Source organism: Marmota monax, unplaced genomic scaffold (assembly GCF_021218885.2).
Source record: "Marmota monax isolate L192 unplaced genomic scaffold, Marmota_monax_Labrador192_F-V1.1 WCK01_AAM20220418_F8-fsc00017, whole genome shotgun sequence".
NCBI lineage: Eukaryota > Metazoa > Chordata > Mammalia > Rodentia > Sciuridae > Marmota > Marmota monax.
This window is the reverse complement of record NW_026695241.1, coordinates 3,774,177-3,797,864: the sequence shown is the minus strand read 5'-3', so window position 1 is coordinate 3,797,864 and position 23,688 is coordinate 3,774,177. Positions and strand designations below refer to the sequence as shown.

The following is a 23,688-nucleotide window of genomic DNA, read 5'->3' as shown; positions in this document are numbered from 1 at the left end:
AGTTAGTGCTAGTCTGAAAATGAGTGTTTTGCTGTTATTTCTTAAGGATTTTCTGTATGTGTACAATTTTAGATTGGCAGTTCTTTTATTTGCATTCTTGGAAGGAATTTCATAATTTTTCTCGCTTCTTGTTTCTACTGTGAAGTCAGTTGTCATTTATCACTCCTTTGAAGAAAAATTGCCTTTTTTCATTTTTTAATTTTTTTCTTTATTTATGATTTTTGGCTCATCTAGTTTTGATAATCTGTTCTTGTCTTTTTGTGGAGTTCGTATTACTTTCCTATGTGGAACTTGACCTTTTGTCAGTTTTAGAAAACTGTCAGGCATTATACCTCTCTTTCGTTAGAGATAACAGTATTTAATTAAGGCATATTTTGTACATAGTAAGATATACAAATATTAAGTGTACAGCTTATAATTTATGAAAAATCTATAATTCTCATGTAATTATCATCCAGATAAAGATAATATAATGTTGCCATCACCCCAGAAAATAATGATATGCCTCTTCCAATCATCAGCTCCTCTTCTACACTTAGATTAACACTAATCTGGTTTCTGTGTCATACATGTATTCATTTAATTCAGTTATGCATATAAATGGAGATCAAACAGTATGTATTTTGTCAAATCTGACTTTAATCATTATAATTTTATTTAGGTTAATCCATCTCCTTGTGGATATTAATTCTTTTTATTGCTAAGTAAGTATTTCATTGCATGAATATGCCATAGTTTAGAGGGATTGCTTTCAATTTTTCTCCACTTAGAATAATGTTGGCCTGGGGCTTAGCATAGATAGCTTTTACAATGTTGAAGTATGTTTCTGTTATCCCTAGTTTTTAGAGGACACTTTTGATGGTGTCCTCTATTTCCTTGTTTTAAATTGATCTGTTTAAATTGTGTATATCATGTATATTATGTTTTGAACATAAAGGGATGCTGTAAATTATCAAATGCTTTCTCAGCATCTATTGAGATGTTCATGTGATTTTTATCTTTGAGTCTATTGATGTGATGAATTACATTTACTGATTTCCATATGTTGAACCAACCTTGCATTCCTGAGATGAATCCTACTTGATTGTGATGCACTATCTTTTTGATATGTTTTTGTATTCGATTTGCCAGAATTTTATTGGGAATTTTTGCATTTATATGCATTAGAGATATTGGTCTGAAGTTTTCTTTCTTTGATGTGTCTTTGTCTGGTTTTGCAATCAGGGTGATATTGGCCTCATAGTATGTGTTTGGAAGTGTTCCTTCTTTTTCTATTTCATGAAATAGTTTGAGAAATATTTGTGTTAATTCTTCTTTAAAGGTCTTGTAAAAGTCAGTTGTGTATCCATCGGTCCTGGGCTTTTCTTGGTTAGTAGACTTTTGATGGTGTCCTCTATTTCCTTGCCTTAAATTGTGTATATCATGCTGATTTAGTTTAGGTATATCATATACCTTTAGAAATTTGTTGATGTCTTTAATATTTTCTATTTTATTGGAGTACAAATTTTCAAAATTATTTCTAATTATCTTCTGCATTTCTGTAATGTCTGTTATAATATTTCCTTTTTCATCATGGATGTTAGTAATTTGAGTTTTCTCTCTCCTTCTCTTCATTAGCATAGTTAATGGTTTATCAATCTTATTTATTTTTTTAAAGAAACAAATTTTGTTTTGTCAGTTTTTTCAGTTATTTCTTTTGTTTTAATTTTATTGATTTCAGCTCTAATTTTAATTATTTCCTGTCTCCTACTGCTTTTGGGGTTGATTTGTTCTTCTCTTTCTAGAGCTTTGAGATGTAATATTAGGTCATTTATTTGTTGAGTCTTTCTTCTTTGAAGGAATGAACTCCATGCAATGAACTTTCCTCTTAGCACTGCCTTCATAGTGTCCCATTGATTTTGATATGTTGTATTGGTGTTCTCACTTACTTCTAAGAAGTTTTTAATCTCCTCCTTGATATCTTTTGCAACCCATTGTTCAATTTAATAGCATATTATTTAATATCCAGGTATTGGAATAGCTTTTATTTTTTTATTTTATCATTGATTTCTAATTTCATTCCATTGTGGTCTGATAGAATGCAGGGTAGTATCTCTACTTTTCTGTATTTTCTAAGATTTGCTTTGTGGCATAACATATGGTCTATTTTAGAGAAAGATCCATGTTCTGCTGAGAAGAAAGTGCATTCGCTCATTGATGGATAATATATTCTATATATGTCAGTTAAGTCTAAGTTATTGATTGTAGTATTGAGTTCTATAGTTTCTTTGTTTAGTTTTTGTTTGGTAGTTCTATCTATTGGTGAAAAAGGTGTGTTAAAGTCACCCAGAATTATTGTGTTGTGATCTATTTGACTGTTGAACTTGAGAAGAGTTTGATTGATGAATGTAGATGCTCCATTGTTTGGGGCATATACATTTATAACTGTATGAAATGTCCATCTTTATCCCTTTTGATTAACTTTGGCTTGAAGTCTACTTTATTTGATATGAGGATGGAAACTCCTGCTTGCTTACGTAGGCCATGTGAATGGCCTTTCACCTTCAGTCTGTTTTTCCTATAAGTCTCTTGAAGGTAGCATATTGTTGAGTCTTTTTTAAAAATCCAATCTACCAGCCTATGTCTTTTGATTGATAAGTTTAAGCTATTAATATTTAGGGTTATTATTGAGATATAATTTGTATTACTGGTCATTTTTGTTTATTTTTGTTATTTAGGTTGACTTGGTTTCTCCTTTGGTTGGCTTTTCTTTTACTATATTTCTTCCCTTTGCAGATTTTCATTGCTGTTTCATTGTTGTTTTTCATTTTCTCCTCGAATATTTTGCTAAGAATGTTCTGTAGTGCAGACTTTCTTGCTGTAAATTCTTTTAGCTTTTGTTTATCATGGAAGATTTTTATTTTGTCATCAAATCTTAAGCTTAATTTTGCTGGATATAAGATTCTTGGTTGTCATCCATTATCTTTTAGAGCTTGGTATATGTTGTTCCAGGATGGTCAGGCTTTGAGAGTCTGGGTTGAAAAATCTGCTGAGATCAGAATTGGTCTTCCCTTATAGGTGATCTGATTTTTCTCTCTTGCGGCCTTTAAAATACTATCCTTATTCTGTATGCTACGCATTTTCACTATAATGTGTTTTGATGTAGATATGTCGTAATTTTGTATATTTGGTGTCATTTAGGCCTCTTTTATTTGAATTTCCAATTCATTCTTCATACTTGGGAAATTATCTGATATTATTTTATTGAAGAGATTGTGCATTACTTTGGTTTGAATCTCTGAACCCTCTTCTATCCCAATAAATCTTAAATTTGGTCTTTTGATGGTATCCCATAATTCTTGGAAGTTGTGTTCATGATTTCTTACCATCTTCACTGTGAGGTCAACTTCATTTTCAAGATTGTATATTTTGTCTTCATTGTCTGAGATTCTTTCTTCCAAATGGTCTAGTCTGTTGGTGATGTTATCTATTGAGTTTTTTTAAATTGGCTTATTGTTTCTTTCATTTCTAGGATTTCTGTTTCTTTTTTTTTTCAGTATCTCTGTGTCTTTCTTGAAGTAATCTCTTGCATCCTGTTTTATCTCTTTGTTGGTGTGATCTATTTTTGCCTATATCTGCTCACTTAGGTTGTTCTTTAATTCCCAAATCATTTTAGTTAGTCTATTCTGAACTGCTTCTCTGACATTTCACCTACCTCACTACCTATGGATTCTATTGTTGTGGTGTCTTGGTTTGTTTGGAGCACTTTTATCCCTTGTTTTTTCATGATGTCTATGTGCCTTCCTCTCTTGCAGTGTAGATCTGAGGTATTACGATTTCTGTCATATTAGTGTGCCTATAGTTACCAATACCTCACTTTTAAGGGAGAGATCAATATTATAGCACTCAATGTACCCAACATGTAGCCATATATCAGTTAGCTTCCATTTTTACATTTACAGTTTTGTCACTATAAACAGAAAAGATGAGTTCAATTATCTTCAACCATATAATCAATTGGTTTGCATAATGGTTTACAATTTCTTATGGTGGATGAGGGGACTGGGAGGTTGGCTGAGATGTTTATGAGGTAGGCTGTGAGAATATGGAGGTATTAGATTATATGACTAGTGAGAGGATAATAATAGGAAGTTGGTTGTTAGTAGGAGAAACAAGAGATAGGCAATCCTATGCAAGACTACTTGTTACCTCAGTAACAGGATAACTGTTAGCACCCCTAGTAGAGAAACCTCTGGTGCAGCCTGTCCTTATTGTTGTCTCTTGATAGAAGCAGCAATATCCCACTTTTGTGGCAGTGGCAACCTCAAGTCTGTTTGTTTCCTGATGTTGGGCTGTGGAGTCATGCTTTGGTGAATAAGGAACCCCAGCTTGGGGTGGCTCTCAGCATGGGCATGGGGTGGCTCTGTCCTAGAACTCTGGGCCTCAGGTGCAGTGCAGACAGGCAAGCTCTTCCTCCAGAACTCCAGGCAACGGTGATGCAGTGCAGGCAGGCGGGCTCTGCCTCGTTTGATTTCTTTTATACTATTGTAAGTGGATTATTCAAAAATTAATTTTCAATTGTTTATTGCTAGCCTAAAGAAATCCAATTATTTTTATATATTAATCTTTTATCCCATCATTTTTTTTAAACTCAGTGATTAGATCTTGTGGGTTGTTGGATATTTTATATAGACAATGAGGTCATTTGTGCTGCTACTTTTCCAATCTTTGTACCAGTCATCATTGTTTTCTTTTTAGATATCCAGGACCTTCAGAACAAAAGGTCTGATGAATAGAAATGGAAAGAATGGACAATATTTCTTTGTTTTTAACTTTAGAGACTTTTCACCATTAAGTATGGTGTTAGCTGTAGGGTTTTGCAGTTATCTTTTATGTCAGTTAAGAGAGCCTCATTTTATTTCCAGTTTTCTTAGAGTTTTTATCCTGAATAGGTATTACATTTTATTGAATGCTTAAAGTAAATAAAAAGCCCAAAATGATGAAAATTATGTCTTTATTTCATTTCTCTGCCTTTATCTTTTACTTTCCTGAATTTAATTTTTTTCTTCTTTTTTCCTTACTTCTTGGAGTGTTTATAATGTTGACTTACAACATTAAAAAGTTTGAATCACCTGTTTAAAATGACCAGTTTCGGGCTGGGGATGTGGCTCAAGAGGTAACGCGCTCGCTGGCATGCGCGGGGGCCCTGGGTTCGATCCTCAGCACCACATAAAAAAATAAAATAAAGATGTTGTGTCCACCGAAAACTAAAAAAAAATATTAAAAAAATGACCAGTTTCCCTTAATTTCTACCTTAGCTGTATTCCACAAAATATGATATATTCTTACTAGTATTCTTTTCAAAATGTTTAAACATTTTTATTGCTATATTTTCCTTTTCTAGTGTTATTTAGATGAGTGTTGTTTAATTTCCAAATATTTGAGTACAGTGAGTTATCTTTTTGTTTTGATTTCACACTGTAATTGGTGACTATTGATTTTCTCATTTAACATTATAAAGATGTTAATTTTTTTTTGTTGTTGATGTTACTGGGGATTGAACTCAGGGGCACTTAACCACTGAGCCACATCTCTAGTCCTATTTATTTTTTGAGACAAGGTCTCACTAAGTTGCTTAGGGCCTCACTAAGCAGCTAAGGCTGGCTTTGAACTCACAATCTTCCTGCTTCAGCCTGCTGAGCTGCTGGGATTACAGGCATGCACCACCTCACAGGCCTAATTACTGATTCTATTAGAAAACCATATGCTATTCTTATTTTTGGATCTCTGAATGTAATGTGATATATTTTCTCCCTGCCTCTTTTTAAGATTTCTTCCTGTTTTTTTTTTTTTTTGTAGCTAGTAGTTCCATTATGGTCTACTTAGGTGTTGTAGTCTTTATATTTATTCTGCTTGGGGTTTGTTGAACTTCTTGAATCTGTGGTTTTATGTCATTCAGTTTTAGAAAAAAATTAGATATTATCCTATCTAGATATTTATTCTACTCCTTTCTTTTTCTCCTATCATTCCAAGACTTAAAAAAAATATTTAATATTGTCCTAAAGTCTCAGATACTTTAAAGAATTATTTATCTGTTCTTTAGTTTGGATTCATTTTAACCTGTCTTGAAGTTCACTGATCCTTTCTTCTTCTGTGTCCAATGTATTTTAAAAAGTCCATTCACTGAATTATTTATTTTATGTATTCTAGTTTTTTTAATTCTAGAATTTTCTTTTAGTTTCTTTTTTGAGTCTTGGAATTCCCATCTTAGTGATTTATTTTTCTGTAATATTTTCATATTTAAATTACTTATTTTTAAGTCCTTATTCCTAATTCTGAGTGAGTCTAATTATCTATGTGTCTTTTTTTTTTTTTAGTTCTTGATTATGGGTCACATTGTCTAGCTCTTTCCCATGTCTTGTGAATTTTTTATTATATGATAGGCATTGGGAAGAATATGTTGTAGAGACTCTGGACTATTTTATTTCCCCCCAAAATATTGAACTTTGTATTTTGCATTTGTGGGAGTGAAGTTACTGGTGCATTACTTTCTTCTTCAAGGCTTAATTTTTTAATGTGTTAAGCCAGGTGTATTTCAGATTTTCCTTTAGTCCTAGAGCATAGCTGTTATAGCACTAGCTTCAAGATTTATGACACATAGTAAAAGCAGTGCTTAGAAGAAAATTTATAGTATTAAAGACAGATTAGAAAGGAGGTCTAAAATCAATAATATAAGCTTCTGCCTTTTTCTAATGAAACAAGAGCAATTAAGTCTAAAACAATCATAAGAAATAATAAAAACTAGAGAAAACTTTAGGGAAATTTAAATTTTGAATTTTCATTAAGCAAACAATAGAGAAAATATTCTCAACTGTGGCATATAGGTTTTTGTTTTTTCTCTTTAGCTGAGGCATATTTAAAACATGTCTATTCACACATGAAAGAAAATTCTGCCTTACTATAGAAAACATGTAGATATTACTTCATTGTTTTCTCACATTTAGAATTGTAAAAACAAGTATAATTTTATCTTTCATAGGACTTCCTATGTTTTTCGTGATTCTTGGAGACATTTATTTATTTATTATTAAGGTTTTTATAATATTTCTAGACATGAATTAATTTTCCTTGATTTTTGCTTGTAATTTGAAGAGCACTTTCAATCTGAGAATTGAGTTCCATTTTCAATCTTTGTTCAGGAAATGTCTCATTAGTGAAGTTTGAAATTTCTGCTTTTCTTCCAATTGTTTTTGTCTAATCCTCATGAACACCTACAATAGTTTGGTCAGATTTTTATTTTCTGCGATCTCTAGCAATCTTAGCCACTGTTTTCATATCTTCCCTCTATAGTCTCAGCATCTCAGGTTGGTTTACTCTCCTAACTCTCTAGATTTCCTCCTTTTGTTTATTGCTTTCTGTGAAGTTTTCTAATTGTGCTGTTTTATTTTTAGTTTGCTTACACTTATTTTACATCTTATCCAAATCCATTTTTATCCTATTCGGTTAGCTTTCCGTCTGACTTTGAATTGCTACGATTTTTCTACTCCTGTTTTTACAGAGCCTATGTGTTCTCATATCATGTTGCCAATTTCACATGGGTAGATCATTTTCAGACATGTGTTTACTTGCAGCATTCAGTATGATGTTTCTTTTCAAGTATATTTTTGGTTTGTCCTTCACTTTTTTCCTTTTGAAAAATTATATCGGTATAATTTTCATTCAATCAAATGATCCATTTTAAGCACGCTGTTTAATAACTTTTTTTGTTTTTGGTACCAGGGATTGAACCCATGGGTGTTTAACCACTGAGTCACATACCCAGCCCTTTTTATTTTTTATTTTGAGACAAGGTATCGCCAAGTTGCTTAAGGCCTCACCAAGTTTCTGAGGCTCTTTGAACCTGTGATCCTCCTTCCTCAGCCTCCTAAACCGCTGGGATTACAGGTGTGTGTCACATCTAGGTTGTTTGATAACTTTACAGATGTATACACTAATCTAACCAACATCAGAGTAAAAATATAGAACATTCTTGTCACTTTGCAACAGTCTCTTGTTTCTCTTTTCAGTCAGTCCACTACAAGCAGCCACTGATTAGCTTCTTTTCATTATAGTTTTCTTATTCTAAGATTTTTTAATGAATGCAATCATATATGTACCATTTTTGTATCTTTTTCTTTCACTCAGCTAATGTTTTTGAGATTTATCCATGTTGATATATTCGTGGTTTATTTATTTTTTATTGTTGTATCATATTCCATCATCTGGATGTATTATATTGAGCTTGACTCCTTGGTGAAGGTTTTTGGTTGTTAGGCTATAAACACTCATGTAAAAGTATTTTGATGAAGGTATTCATTTTTTTTGGTAAATAGTAGTGTGAAAATACTGTGCTATATGGTAAGTGTATGTTTAATTTTATTTGAGTTGTACAAACAATTCTTCAAAAATGATTGTCACATTTTATGTTTCCTCCAGCAATGTGTGGGAGTTCAGTTCTGTATTGTTGTCAACACTTATATGTTGATCATATTATTTCTTATCCTTATTCTGTTAATATGGTAGATTATATTGATTTGCTTTACACTGTTAAACTAATTTTGCATTCTGGTGGTCATGTTGTAGTAGTTTAATTTGCATCTCCCTGATGAATAGTGATAGTGAACATCTTTTTGAGTTCTTGTTGGCTATTCATATATCTTTTTGTTTGTGTGTAAATTTTCCAATGAGATTTTGGGTTTGCTTTTGTTTTACCCATTTTGAAGTTGAGGTACTCATTTTATTATTATATGTTGAATATATATAATACTTTTGTCAACTTATTGTGAATGTTTTTTCTAAGTCAGGGGTTTTCTTTTTAAGTATTTCAAAGAGGAAAAATTTTAAATTTGGATAAATTTCAATTTACTAATTTTTTCTTCTCATGGTTCTTCTTTCTGTTTTTACCAAGTTAAGAATGCTCTTGTACTTCTATAAGTCTTAAGGCTTAAGATTTTACATTTAAGCATACAATCAGTTTGGAATTCGTTTTTATGTGGTGTGAGGAAGCATTGACTTTTCCTCATTAAAGTTATCTAGTCATTCCAGTTTGATTGCTGAAAAAATTATCCTTTTCATATTGAATTAACCTTGGTAATTTTATTGAAAAGTAATTGACTACATACTTTTTGTGGGTCTGTTTCTAGACTAAGAATTTTGTTTACACTTTTTATATTTTTCCTTACACCAATGTTATACTCTGTTGATTACTGTAGCTTTATAGTATACTTTGAAATCATGTGATACAAATTTTTTTATATTTATTTCTTTTCAAGATCGATTTGACCATTTTAATACCTTTGCATGTTCATATAAATTTTACTATTGGCTTGTCATTTCTACAAAGTAATTTTCTGGGACTTTGGGATTTCACATGGAACATATAGTTTTGGGAGAATTTGAACAATATTGAGTCTTCTGATCCATGAATGTAGCATGCCTATTATTTATTTAGGTCTTTAATTTTAGCAATATTTGCTTGTTTTCAGTGTACAGAAATTTCAAATCAATATATTGCTTAAGCTACTCCCAAATGTTTTGGATGCTATTGTAAACAGTGTTTAAAAATTCAGTATTTAACAAATAGTGTGTAAAAATAATAAAAATTTAATTTAATTCTATTTATTTATTGCTACTCTTGTAAACATAACTGATTTTTATAGAGACTTTATATCCTGCACCCTTGCTAAATTCACATTATTTTTGTAGCTTTTTTGGGTAGGTTTCTTAAGACTTTCTATATAATGAAGACTCTCTGCAAATATAGGTTCTTTTCAGTTTTTCTTCTTCCTTTCTGATTTATCATTCCTTTCTTCTTCTCTTCCTCCCTACTCCCTTCCTTGCTTCTCTCTTTCTCCCTTCTTTGCCTCCTTTCTTAGATCTTTCTCTCGTTGTTCTGCCTCATGTCTCCAGTTCAGTGTTCAGCAGAAGTGCTGAGAGTGGTCATGCCTGTTCTACCCCCAAGCTGTCAAGGAGCGTATTCAGGCTTTCACTATGAAACATGATGTCAGCTGCAGGTTTTTCATGGATGCTTTTTAAAAGATTCAGCTTGAGGAAGTTCCTGACTGTTCTTAGTTTATTGAGAATTTTAATCAATTTTTGGAAAATGCATTTTCTCTTTCTGTTGAGATGATCACATAATTTCTTATCTTTATTCTGTTAATATGTGATTTGCTTTACACTGTTAAACTAATTTTGCATTCATGGGATAAACCTCACTGTTATGCTGTATTACATTGCCAGATTTAATTTGGTAATATAATACAGACTTTGTTCATTGTTATTGCTCCTACTTTTTTTTTTTTTGTACCAGGGGTGCAACCCAGGGGTGCTTTACCACCGAACTACATCCCCAGCTCTTTTTATTTTTTGAGACGGGGTTTTGCTAAGTTGCTTAGAGCCTCACTAAGTTGCTGATGCTGGTCCCAAACTTGTAGTCTTCCTGTCTCAGCCTCCCAAGTGAGTGGGATTTCAGGCATATGCCGGCATACCTGGCTCTTGCTTCTACATTTATGAGGCATATTTATCTATTTTTTAATCATAATATTTCATCTAGTTTTGTTTGTGGACTAATGTTGACCTCATGCCATGAGTTGAGAAGTATCTCCCTTCTATTTTCTGAAAGAGTTTATGTAGGATTTATTACTTAAATGATTCATATCATTCACTAATGAAGTAATCTGGACTCAGGGTTTTTGTGGGAAGGTTTTATATTATAAATTTAATCTTTTAAATAGTTATAGGATTATTTAGATTTTAAAGTTTTTGTTGAACAGTATTTTGTAATCTGTGTCTCTTGAGAATGTAGGTATTTCATCCAAATTATTGAATTTATTGGTATGTTTGTAGGATATATAGTGATATCCTGCTTTCGTTCCTTACATGGTAATTGATGTCTTCTCTATTTTTTCTTCATTAAGCTGGCTAGAGGGCTTAAAAAGTTTATTGAACTTTCCAAAGAACCTGCTTAAAAATTTTATTGATTTTCTCTGCAGTTTTCTGTTTTCAATTTTATTAATTTCTACTTTTCACAATGTCATCATCATCATCATCATCATCATAATGTACCGGGATTGAATCTAGAGATGTTTAACCATTAAGCCAGATTCTCAGCCCTTTTTATTTTTCATTTTGAGACAGGGTCTTGCTAAGTTACTTAAGGCCTCGTTAAATTGCTGAGGCTGGCCTTGAGCTTGCAGTCTCACTGTCTCAGCTCGCAAATCATGGGATTACAGGCATGTGCCACCATGCCCAGCTTATTATTTTTTACCTTCTACTGATCTTGAGTTTGATTTGTTCTCATTCTGTTTTCTTAAGGTAGAACATAAATCATTTCTTACACCTTTTATGTTTTCTAATATAAGAGTTTAAAACTAAATTTTGCTGTAAACATTTCTTTATTTGCATTGCGTAATTGTCAGTATGTTGTTTTCATTATATTGCAGTTCAGAATATTTTCTAATATTTTTCATTGACTAGTGAATTATTTAGAAGTATTTTTTTAATGTATAAATATTTGGCAATTTTCCAGATATCTTTGTGTTGTTGATTTCTAGTCTGATTCCATTCTTTTTAGAGAATATACTGTATGAAGTAGCAACATCTAAAATTTTTTCTTTTTTCTTTTTTGTATTGTGGATTGATTGAATTTAGGGCCCGGCCCACACATGCTAAGTGCATGTTCTACCACTGAACTATACCCACAGCTCACCATCTAAATTTTTTAGACTTATTCTGCGGACTAAAAATATTGTCTATCTTGGTAGATGTTGCATGAGCACTTGAAAACAGTGTATATTCCACAGTGTTGTGTGGAGAGTTTTTATTATCCATTCGGTTAACTTCTTTGAGGGTGTTGTCAAAGTCATATTATGACTGATTTTTATCCACTTGCTTTATCAATTGATGAGAGGGGATTGTTTAAATTTATAACTTTAATTATGAATTTAGTTCTCTTATCAGTTTTATTAGTTTAATATATATACACATATTTATCATTATATATATTCTTGATCAATTGGCCCTTTTATCTTCATGAAATATATTTCTTTATTTCTGGTAATAATGTCTGACTTGGATATACTTGTCTGATATTTATATGGACATTCCAGCTTTCTTGTTTTAGCATTTGTATGGCATAAGTTTTTCTGTATACTTTTTTTTTCTTTTTTTTAAAATTTTTTTATTAGTTGCTCAAAACATTACAATGATCTTGACATATCATACATTTGATTCAAATGGGGTATGGAATCTTATTTTTCCATGTGTACAGATTGCAGGATCACATTGGTTATACGGCCACGTTTATACATAGGGCCATACTAGTGTCTATTGTATTGTGCTGCCCTTCATATCCCCCCTCCCCTCCCCTCCCCTCCCCTCCCATCACCTCTTTCTACCCAATCTACTGTGACACGTTTCTCTCTCTTTTTTCTTCCCCCTCACACCATCTTATATGTAATTTTGCATAACCATGAGGGTCTCCTACCATCTTCCGTGCAATTCCCCTTCTCTCTCCCATTCCCACGCACCTATCTTCCCTATTTAATGGTAATCTTCTTCTCATGCTCTTCCTCCCTGCTGTGTTTTGAGTTGCCCCCCTTATATCAAAGAAGACATTCTGCATTTATTTTTTAGGGATTGGCTAGCTTCACTTAGCATAATCTGCTCTAATGCCATCCATTTCCCTGCAAATGCCATGATTTTGTTATTTTTTAGTGCTGAGTAATATTCCATTGTGTATAAATGCCACTTTTTTTTTTATCTATTCATCTATTGAAGGGCATCTGGGTTGATTCCAGAGTCTAGCTATTGTGAATTGTGCTGCTATGAACATTGATGTAGCTGTGTCCCTGTTGTATGCTCTCTTTAGGTCTTTTGGGTATAGTCCAAGAAGGGGAATAGCTGGGTCAAATGGTGGTTCCATTCCCAGCTTTCCAAGGAATCTCCATACTGCTTTCCAAATTGGCTGAACCAATTTGCAGTCCCACCAGCAATGTACAAGTGTACCCTTTTTTCCCCACATCCTCGCCAGCACTTGTTATTGTTTGACTTCATAATGGCTGCCATTCTTACTGGAGTGAGATGGTATCTTAGAGTGGTTTTAATTTGCATTTCTCTGATTGCTAGAGATGGTGAGCATTTTTTTGTGTATTTGTTGATTGATTGTATATCCTCCTCTGAGAAGTGTCTGTTCAGATCCTTGGCCCATTTGTTGATTGGGTTATTTGTGTTCTTGTTTAATTTTTTGAGTTCTTTGTATAGCCCATTTATTGATGGTTGATTTTACTTCTAGTGCTTTAGGAATCTTGTTAATTAAGGAAGTCAGTTCCCAAGTCACCGTGGTGGAGATTTGTGCCTATTTTTTCTTCTATTTGGCCCAACGTCTCTCTTCTAGTGCCTAAGTCTTTGATCCACTTTGAGTTGATTTGTGCAGGGTGAAAGATAGGGGTTTAAATTCGTTTTGCTACATGTGGATTTCCAGTTTTCCCAGCACCATTTAATGAAGAGGCCCTCTTTTCTCGCAAGTAAGTTTTTGGTACCTTTGTCTAGTATGAAATAACTGTATTTATGTGGGTTTGTCTTTGTGTCTTCTGTAACATTGGTCTACATACCTGTTGTTTTGTTACTGTGGCTCTGTAGTATAATTTTATGTCTGGTATTGTGATGCCTTCTGCTTCATTTTTTTCTTGCTAAGGATGGCTTTGGCTATTCTGTGTCTTTTATTTTTCCAAATGAGTTTCATTATTGCCTTTTCTATTTCTATGAAGAATGCCATTGTGATTTTAATAGGAATTGCATTAAATCTCTACAGTGCTTTTGGTAGTATGGCCATTTTGGCAATGTTAATTCTGCCTATCCAAGAGTATGGGAGATCTTTCCATCTTCTTCAATTTCTTTCTTTAGTGTTCTATAGTTTTCATTTACAATGTGCATTTTTAACTTTACCTCTACCTGTTAAATATTATTATACCAATTTACATGTTAATATAAGAACCTATTTATTTTCATTTGTCCCTCTGCATTCTTTTTGTACTTGTTATCAACATTTTTCACACACATACACACACACACACAGTCAACCTCACAATACATAGCTATTACTTCTATTTTAAATAGTTATCTTTTTATAACATATTGAGTAAAGAAGTCTTCTATAGTCTTCTTGTATAGCACTCTTTATACCTTTGTGTAGCCTGAGCTTCTCTTTGGTATCCTTCAGTGGAGCTCAACTGGCGATAAATTCTCTTACCTGGTACTTGTCTTCAAATAGCCTTTATGTAATACTCATTTATGAGGAGTATTTTCTCTGGGGATAGAATTCTAGGTTGACAGTATTTTTTGCTTTCAGCCTATTAAACATGTCTTTCCATTGTCTTCTGGCTATTATTTCTTTTGATGAGAAACCAATGATTATTCTTAACTTGTCTTTGTTTTCCTGTGAGTAAAGTGTCTTTTTGTTTGTTTTCTGGATACTTTCAAGATTTCCTTCTTATCATTGGTTTTGTTTTCATTATATTAATTTTGATGTGATTTTCTTTGGGTTTTTTTTTTCCTTGCCTAGGATTCATTGACCTTCTTGGATCTGTGAGTTAATTATTTTCTTCAAACTTGAAAAATTTGGTCATTTAAAAAAATATGTACTATACTGTGGTTCTTTTGTGCTTTTAATCATATCACCTGAAATTTTCCCGTAGCTCACTGAAGCTTAGTTTTCTTCCAGTACTTCACTTTGGATAGTTTCTGTTATTATGCCTTTCAATTCACTATTCATTTCTTATGCATTGTCTAATATGCTGTAAAACCTATTTATTGATTTTTTTTTTCATTTTTCATTTTTTTTTATTTTTATAAATTCCTTTGGTTCTTTTATTATTTTTTCATTTTTATCTTCATTATGTTCATGATTATGTTTTCCTTTGAATATGTTTATAATAGTATTTTAAAAACATTGTTTGCTATTTCATCTTTGTAATTTCTGGGCTTGATTCTATTGATTTTTCCCCTGGCTTACAGCAACATTTTCCTCCTTTCAAATATCAAGTGCTTTTTGACTGATGCTTGATTTCATGAATATTGCATTATTGTGAATGTCTGGATTTTTTGTCTTCCATTATAGTGCATTAAATCTTTTTTGGCAATCATGTTACTTGTGGATCAGCTTGACCCTTTCAGGCTTTGTTACGGAGACCCTAGAGTGGCCTTTTCCATGTTAGCTTAGCCCTATTACTTAGGTGTGACCTTCCCAGAGTATCTATTAAATGCTTCAGTGAATTCCTCCACTTTAGCGGTTAGAACTAGAACATCTCCCAGCTAGGTATAAACTCTAAAAATTATTTAGTTTATAGTCCCCCCAGTCAATCCATTCTCATGGAGATTTATTTACCTTAGACTTGTTTGGCTTAATATAAAGCTAAAACCAAAGGAGAATCCCACTTAGATTTTTATAGCTATGATTGCACAGCTCCTGATTCCTTGGTATTCTACCTAACAAAACAGCACTTTGCCTCTTCAAGCTATGGTTTCTGTCCCCTCAACTAAAAACAAAAAACAAAAACAAAAACAAAAAACCCCCGCTCTGCTCTGCTTGTCTTTCTCCTTTTTGGACCAAGTCTGAGATTGTGTTCAGGCTGAAAACCAAGTGATCATGGGACTGACTGCATTATTTCTCTTCTCTCACGAAGCACTGTCCTCCCTACATTATCTGTAGTTCAGTTTCCCAAATAGTTGTTTTATATGTATGTTTGTGTGTGTGTATGCGCACGCACACACACACACACACACACTTATTTATTTATTTTAGTTTTCTAGTTGTTTATGATGGGAAGGCAAGTATAATATCAATTACTCCATCACAATTGGAAACAGAATTTTGTTGTGCTTTTACACTGTTTTTTTGCTACTATTTTTGAGTGGAGCTCTATTATTGCTACTGCTGGTGATGAGAATCAGTCAGGGCTGAGTTCCATTTCCCCAGATATGAAGTTTGAACACCTGAGAAACGCCTTGAAAGGAAAGCGTAGAAAGCAAGTTTTATTTGAAGGATAGAACAGAGATAGACTTCTCCACAGAGAATGGGCAGAGAGCTGGGTATTAGAGGAAGTGGGGGTGTCCTGTCCCTTTTACACATTTTAAATTTTCTTTGTTCTCATGCGCTCCTCCTCCCTTTATCTTGTCTATGTGACCAGATGCCAAAAGATAGGTGAGGAGAAAGCCTTCCAGAACAGGGCAGGAACAAGGGCCGCCCAGGAGGTGCTTCATTAACAACCTTTTGGGAGGAACAGTTCTCTGGAGGCAGGTAACCTTAGCAACAGATTGGGGGGAGGAGGGGGAGGGCTCTGGCGGCAATAGCATTTCAATTCTCCAGCGGCAGCCTCCATCTTCTCAGAGCCAAATCAGCGTCCATCTTCCTGATCCAATCCAATTATTTATTATCTACATTGACTGCCTTTTGTCCCCTAGCTTCATTATGACTATATTTGCCACAAGATTAGGTGTGTAGGTTGTCTTTATATCAGAATAAATTGTAGTGCTTTCCCCATTTACAAATACCTGTGCTCTATTCTCAAGAGTTTTTTTTTTTGTTTTTTGGAGAGAGAGAGAGAGAGAGAGAGGGAGAGAGAGAGAGAGAGAGAGAGAGAGAGTGTGTGTGTGTGTGTGTGTGTGTGTGTATTACCAGAGATGGAATCCAGGGCCTTGTGCATGCTAGGCAAGTTCTCTTCCACTGGGCCCTCTTTATTTTTTTGTTTTGAAGTAGAGTCTTGAGTTTCCCAGGCTGGGCTTGAGTTCATGATCCTCTTGCCTCCAGTTCCCTGAATAGCTGGAATTATAGGAATGTACCACTGTCCCTAGCTAACCTCAGAAATTTTGATTCAATAGATCTAACATGGGCTTTAGATCTCATATTTTAAAAACCTTGACAGGTTTTAAAAAAAAAAAATTATTGGAGGATCTCACTAAGTTGCTAAGGCTGGCCTCAAACTTGTGATCCTCCTGCCTCAGCCTCCCAAGTCTCGGGATTATAGACATGTGCCACCATATCCAGTGACAAGTGATTTTTGACATTAGCAAAATCTAAGAATCTCCCTTCTCCTAACGTGATGAACATAGTATCCTACAAAATATTTCTAATTCAGTGACACTTGGTAAAAGTAGAATGAAAACTGAGAGGAATGCAACCTCCTGCATATCCCCACTATCCACACAGAAGGCATGGGTTTATGGCAGAGCAGAAGTATTTAGAACCCTGATCAAGTGCTATGACTTTTGCACATTCTTGCACATTCAGTAGGAAGGAATGCTGTGATGTCTGTCATGAGTTTGGGATTAGAGGAATGGGCCACATGTCCTATGTATTTACAATGCATATTCAGTTAAAGGCAATCACTGTCTTTAAGTTTCTCTAATTGCACAGGAAAATATATTGCCACTCTTTGTATTCATCTTGATTTTTCTACATTTGGGAAACAAATCTGTTATGAAATACCCCTATCCAAATTATCTCTTCATTCATTCATTTACTCATTTATTTCTTCTTTCTTTTCTCTAAAGATATAAGCAGTATGCTACTATATTATTAGAACAGTGGTCTTTGGTGTATACTTCTTATCTTCTTTTTAAAAAAATTGACCTGTGATCCTATAAGTTTAGTATATGGCAATTTAGAAGGATGTCCTACTTTCAGGCACATTACATTTAAAAAAAATGATGGAATATTACTAGTTAACTCATTGGGCTACATGATCATCTGGAGGATGGTAATTACTGGCTGTGATTTTTCCCAGGTCACTTAGTTCTTTTCCTCATCCTTTATATATGCTTAGTTAAGGAGTCAGATACGGATGTCAGCAAACTAGCAGAGGTTCAGTACGTGGGTCATGTGAGAGAGAGAGATCAGTTTCATTTGGGCAATAAACTTATCTTCCCAGTTTCTACATTTGATGGGGATGCAGAGGGAAATGGAATGTTGGAGGATGCCTTAGGCCATTTATCAATTTGAAATATTTCCTGACACCAAAAAATATAAGATTTTTATTATAGTATACCACAGTGAAAAGAGCAGAGCATCAGAAATCAAGGGATATAGGTTCAAGACCCAACTTGTGTTGACTGTCTATGACCATATCAAGCTACTTGACCTTTTTAATTTCAAAACTTACTCTTACATTAAATGAAGTAATAATCGGCTATAGATAGCCCACTGAGTTATTGTGGAATCAAGTGAAAATATAGTTGTAAAAACTTTTGCAGACTTGTTAATGTTACCATTGTGAGGTAATATATGGTGTATGCTGCCTTCTGTTGTCTTTCTCTTCTTGGGAAAATGGATAGAATTGTGATATCTTTGCCTGATTTAAACATTTTTCATAGATTTTTAAAAAATGATTCTTCTAGGAAGCCATCTGATGGTGCTTCTACTTAGGAAAAAAAAAGCTAGTGAAGTATGCTGCGTTTTCACTAGAGCAGGAATAATTTCAATGAGAAGTGCTCATCGGCTCTATTTTGCTTTACAGCTTGGAATCCCATCCACTGCCAGCACATTGAATGCCACAATGCAATTAACAAGCCAGCTGTGAAGGTACTGTTTTATTGGACTTGTTTCCATGTTTTATTTTCAGTGGACACATTATTAGGAGCAAATTACTGAATGAAGTGGAGAAGAGTGCATGCTTCTCTGTAAAGCAAAGCCAAATAAGTTCAATCACCTATGTTCAATCTAACTGTACTTGAGCAGACTGGGTCAAGACAGAGCAATGAGTACTCATGACTGCAGTTTTTGGATATGAGTTCATGGCCCGGTATTGTGTAGCACTGAGTTGATTATCAGAAAAATCCTGGTGAAACACTTAAATGGCCCTTCTTTGGCTTCTATCTGAGCTAATAAACTCAAGGAAATGTATTTTCCCTCAGTTTTCATATGTGTGTTACAAAGTCGGAGTGCCTAATGTGCAAATGTGCAAATTCAAGAACTCTAGGGCAAAAATAGATACAATTGTGAAGTGTTGGTCAAAGTGACTGAGAGGTGTTTGGATAGCATGCATGTGGAAAGTTACATTAGAGATAAGGAAACTGTGGTCACACAGGCAGTGTCAGCACTGGGGTCAGAATCAGGTACTCTTATTCTCAGCCTCATTCTTTTCTTAACATCAGATCAGTGTGGTCCTGCTAAAGCCCCAAATCTAGGATGTTGAATGTTAGAGAAACAATCATATCCTTTAATAAAATTGTGTGTGGTGTATTTGTTGAACATAAAACACTTGGCTGGATAGATTAGTGTCTGCATTTGTAAGGGTTAAATGTCAAATGATGAGGAGTTAGTGTTAGCTGAAGTTACTGGAGTTCACAGTTACTTTTAGAACTACTGTCATGAGAGTTTGTTTCCCTTTCTATAGAGAGATGGTGAAGATGATCAAATAATTGAAAATCATACTATCACTTTAGAAAAACAAAGAATGGTTAAAATGAGATCTAATAAATATAAAAAGAACCAAAAATGTATTTTGCCACCAAAAGTGGCAACCAGGTGCCAATAACAACCTGGTAATCTCAAGATATCATAACTGCCTCTGATGAAGGCAGATTTAATGAATGTTGACAAAGAGCAGATGATAGTGACCTGCCAATGGAAGTGTGGGCCCGCCCATTCCACCATGTGCACCTCCTATTTCAGTAGGCATTGGGGTTCACAGGTACATTGTGGTGAGGTATTTTGAGCTAAACCCATGTGAGATCATATATTATTCAAGAAGTTCAGCTTGCTTAATTTTTCACAGGGATGAAATGTGCATGGTTCCTTCTTACTTTTATTTCTATATCCTTCCTTCCGTCTGCCTGTTACAGGTTTCTCTAGTTATTTTCTCCTAGAGTTTATGTCAGACCGCATCCTCAGGAGTGCTCTGACATCTGTTACTAATGCTTTCCAGCCTTCTAATCACAGAAATAAATCAGGAATTAGATTTTCTCCTCTTTTAGGCAAGCAGCCTAGTCCATTCCTCTAGGTTGGGCTTAAATTTTCTCCTCAAAGCCAGTCCTCTAGGATAGGTCTACTTTCTGTCATTTAAGAAATTGAGGTAAAATTCACATACCATAAAATTAACAATTTTGAACTGAACAATTCAGTGATATTTGGTATATTCACACAACTCCTAATTTTATTTAGTTCCAAGACATTTTCATCACCAAAATCTCATGTGCCAATCTCTAGTTTTCCTAAAGAACTCTCTTTTCTATTTTAACCCTGCACTTTCCAGAAAGGTAACATTCTTGTGAATGCTTCCTGTACTGGGGCCATTTTTGCACTTAGACCCTGGTATTGTTCTGTATTTCCAGTGTGAGTGCTTGCAAGCATGCATCATTACCATGAGACATTCAGATCAAAAGTATCCAACATCCAGATACTTACAAAATTACATTAAGTGAAAATCAAAGTTATGATATTGCATAATATGCTAGTTTAGTTTAAATATCACATCTATACATATTCACAGTAAAAAAAAAACCCAGTTGAACTCATTGGAATGTTACAGGCAATGGATCAGGATGGAGAGTTAATGAGTTATTTGAATTTCCTTCTTTTTCTTCATTTCCTGAGCCTCTGTAATGGGCAAATATTTTATTCATAAACAGAAACAGTCATTTTTTAATGCAACATCCAGATATGAACTCATTAGGAAAGGTGTCAACTGCTCTGTTTAGAATAGAACAGAATTGACTTTATTGCCCAGAAATCTGGTGGGTCATGTTAATTAAGTCACTTAACAGGTAAGTGGTCAACCAGCTAATCTCTAGTGACTCTAGTGCTAACATCCTAGGGAGTTTTTCCTTTTGAGTGGAACACCTGGCAGAGGTATCAATGACTTGTTAGAAATGAGAGTAAGGTAATAATGCTCAAGACAAAGTATAGATGAGGTGCATGGGAAAGGCTCAGGAAAAATGGATTAATCCTTTCCAAAAGGTTGAATTTCCATAATGCCACCAGGCTCTCATGGTTTTCCAAATAGGAAAGCATTATCTATTTTTGTTAAAATAGGGTGCAAAAAAGTAATTTTTTAAGTAAAAGTTAACAGCTTCAATAAATAAGGTTAATGTTAAAAATATACTGGAACTTATGGTTTATGATATCACTCTCTGCTTTTGGTTTTACTTGGTTCTGTTTGAAGTCCTCTTTATGAAGTACTCTGAATCTCAGATAATTATTTTAAGACAGGGGTTGGGGCCATCTATGATCCATAGCCAAATCTGGCTGGATGGTTGTTTTAGTAAGTAAAGTTTTATTGGAACACAGCTATTCTCATTTGCTTTTGTTTCATCTAAGGCCACTTTCATGCTATACCTGTGGAGTTGAGTAGTTGTAACAGAGACTGTATGGCCCACAAAACCTAAAATATTTACTTTTTGGTCATTCATAGAGAAATTGTGCTAATCTCTGATTTAACAAAAAGCAGTTATTCATTATTGCATATAAGGAAGCATGAAACTTACACAACCAGGCCTTTAGAATCTGGTAAGACATAATTGACAATTTTGATGGTGTGTTGATTTAAATTTAGCAATTCTAACTATTATTTCCCAACCACTGAAACTCATCAGGGTTTTAATTGAATTGCAGTCTGTTTTGGGTTGTAAATTTGGGTCATTTTCCCCTTTCAAATCAATGAAAACAACTAAAGAAGAGAGTGAAATTTTAGAAGAATTTGTATACTAGACATTCATTGTGTCATTTGCTATAGCATGGGTTGATTATTTCTTGAAAGCCGGGAACAGAATTTGAAATGACTTTGAGAAATCATTGTGATTTAAATTGAAGCCAAGTACAGAATGCAGCTAATCATCTGAATGTGTTCCCTTGATCCAAAACATCCAGGTATTTGAAATATCCTGACACTCAACTGTGAAGTGAACACTTCATCAGTGCTTGGGTTAGTGAAACCCCAGCCATAAACAACAAAGCATTGGGGGTGAAAAATTGTAGGTCATGTGTAGAAAAAATTAAAAACGTGAAAATGAAATGTTAGATGACTGTAACAGAGCTAGGATTCCAGAGTAAGAAGAGTGAACTACTCAATGCTAGATTTATGCTATTTTTTTCTGAATGGGTCTTAAGAAGCTAAGTTCTTTACTGCCAGCAGGTTCATATCATTTGTGATTTTAAGATCTAAATAATCATATATTTTCCTTTTTTAAAATGGAGATTACTGTTTTTATTTTAAGCAGCCATTGAATAGATGATTTTTTATCTTTGTGGAATGTGTGTGGGTTTCTTGACACTGTTTGTTCTTTAATTGCAAATAACAGGAGAAATGAAAACCCACCACAGCCACGATTAATGTCTCAGTGTGCACTCAGTGAGTGTGGTATGAGCAGTCACAGGTCAAATGGGTTTGACTAATATCTACTCCACTTTGCCTGTGGGAATGTGTCACTCACTGTGAAGCACTCATCATACGGGAGCAGGAGAGTTCATCTGTCTTTTCTTGTATTTCAGATGTGTATAGACCCTTCCCTGTCAGTTGCTTTGGGGGATAAACCACCCCCATTGTATCTCTGTGAAGAATGCAGTGAGAGGATTGCAGGGTAGGTATAGGACTCTCAATGGGAAAATAAGAAAAATTATTTGGACCTAAATTGCTTATATTACACAGCTTTCCCAGTAGCCTTGCCATGCTTTTTGTTTTTCTAATTTTTATTTTTGTAGCTATAGATGGACAGAATGCCTTTATTTTATTTGTTTAATTTAATGTGGTGCTGAGGATGGAACCAAGTGCCTCATGCATGCTAGGCAAGGGCTCTGCCACTGAACTCCAGCCCCAGCCCCTTGCCGTGTTTTTTAAAGGTTCATTTGACATTTAACATGTAGCAAAGTGTCATTTAGAAGATTAGGGCTTTGTTTGCAATGTTTTTCTCCATGTGACACGAGAAAGCAATTCCACTTAATAAAGCAGCTCTAATTTTGAAGTAGCCTTTTAAAAAGGCCTCAGAGAAAAATAGATGTAAAAGGAGACTGTGGTTTCCAAATATGACATACTGTAATTCAAGTGGCTTCTCTTTGCTTGTTATTTTTGCAGTCACACTCAGTTTTGTGCAGATCATGCAGTATTTTGGTTGGCATAATTAGCATCTGGAAAGTATCATTTAAAGATAACTGAATATGATGAAATGCCTATAATTTATAATTTAGCTGGAATGCATTAGAGTTTTAAAAATTTATTATGATAGTGCTCTTAATTATCCTTTCTATTAGAAGCCTTTCATCAATAGTGTGCAGCTTATAAACATTCATGTGGAAGGGGAGCATTTCAATGAAGCTCAAAAATGAATTTTATTTTTCTTTATAGGGACCACAGCGAGTGGTTGATTGATGTTCTTCTGCCACAAGGTATGGTTTACTTCAGAAAGTGTGAATAATGAGTAATCACAACTAATGACATGGTTGATTCATCTCCCTTTGTGCTATTTTATTTTACAAAGACAGTAACCAAAGAATAATATCCCATGAATATTCATTGGGATATTCATTTTATCATTGTCTTGGTATTATATATCCAAACATTTAATAATGAGGGGCAAAGTATCAACTCTATCAGAATTAAGGTTAGATGTTGCAGTTAGGCTTCTGTAGGACTAAAGCCCTGTTGAATTGTGTCGTAAGGGATTTTCTGTGTATATAACAGGTTT

The 23,688-nt window shown here is 34.1% G+C and overlaps 1 protein-coding gene across 12 annotated transcripts in view; it reads left to right on the top strand.

Annotated features, from left to right (window-relative positions):
- Window positions 1-23,688, top strand: part of Unc79 (unc-79 homolog, NALCN channel complex subunit) — a 267,146-nt gene that overhangs the window by 74,308 nt on the left and 169,150 nt on the right. For all 12 annotated transcript variants that reach the window (XM_058577735.1, XM_058577733.1, XM_058577730.1 and 9 more), the window contains 3 exons: window positions 18,528-18,592; window positions 22,499-22,587; window positions 23,349-23,389. In XM_058577735.1, the coding sequence (XP_058433718.1) occupies window positions 18,528-18,592; window positions 22,499-22,587; window positions 23,349-23,389 (195 nt within the window). The remainder of the gene's footprint in view (window positions 1-18,527; window positions 18,593-22,498; window positions 22,588-23,348; window positions 23,390-23,688) is intronic.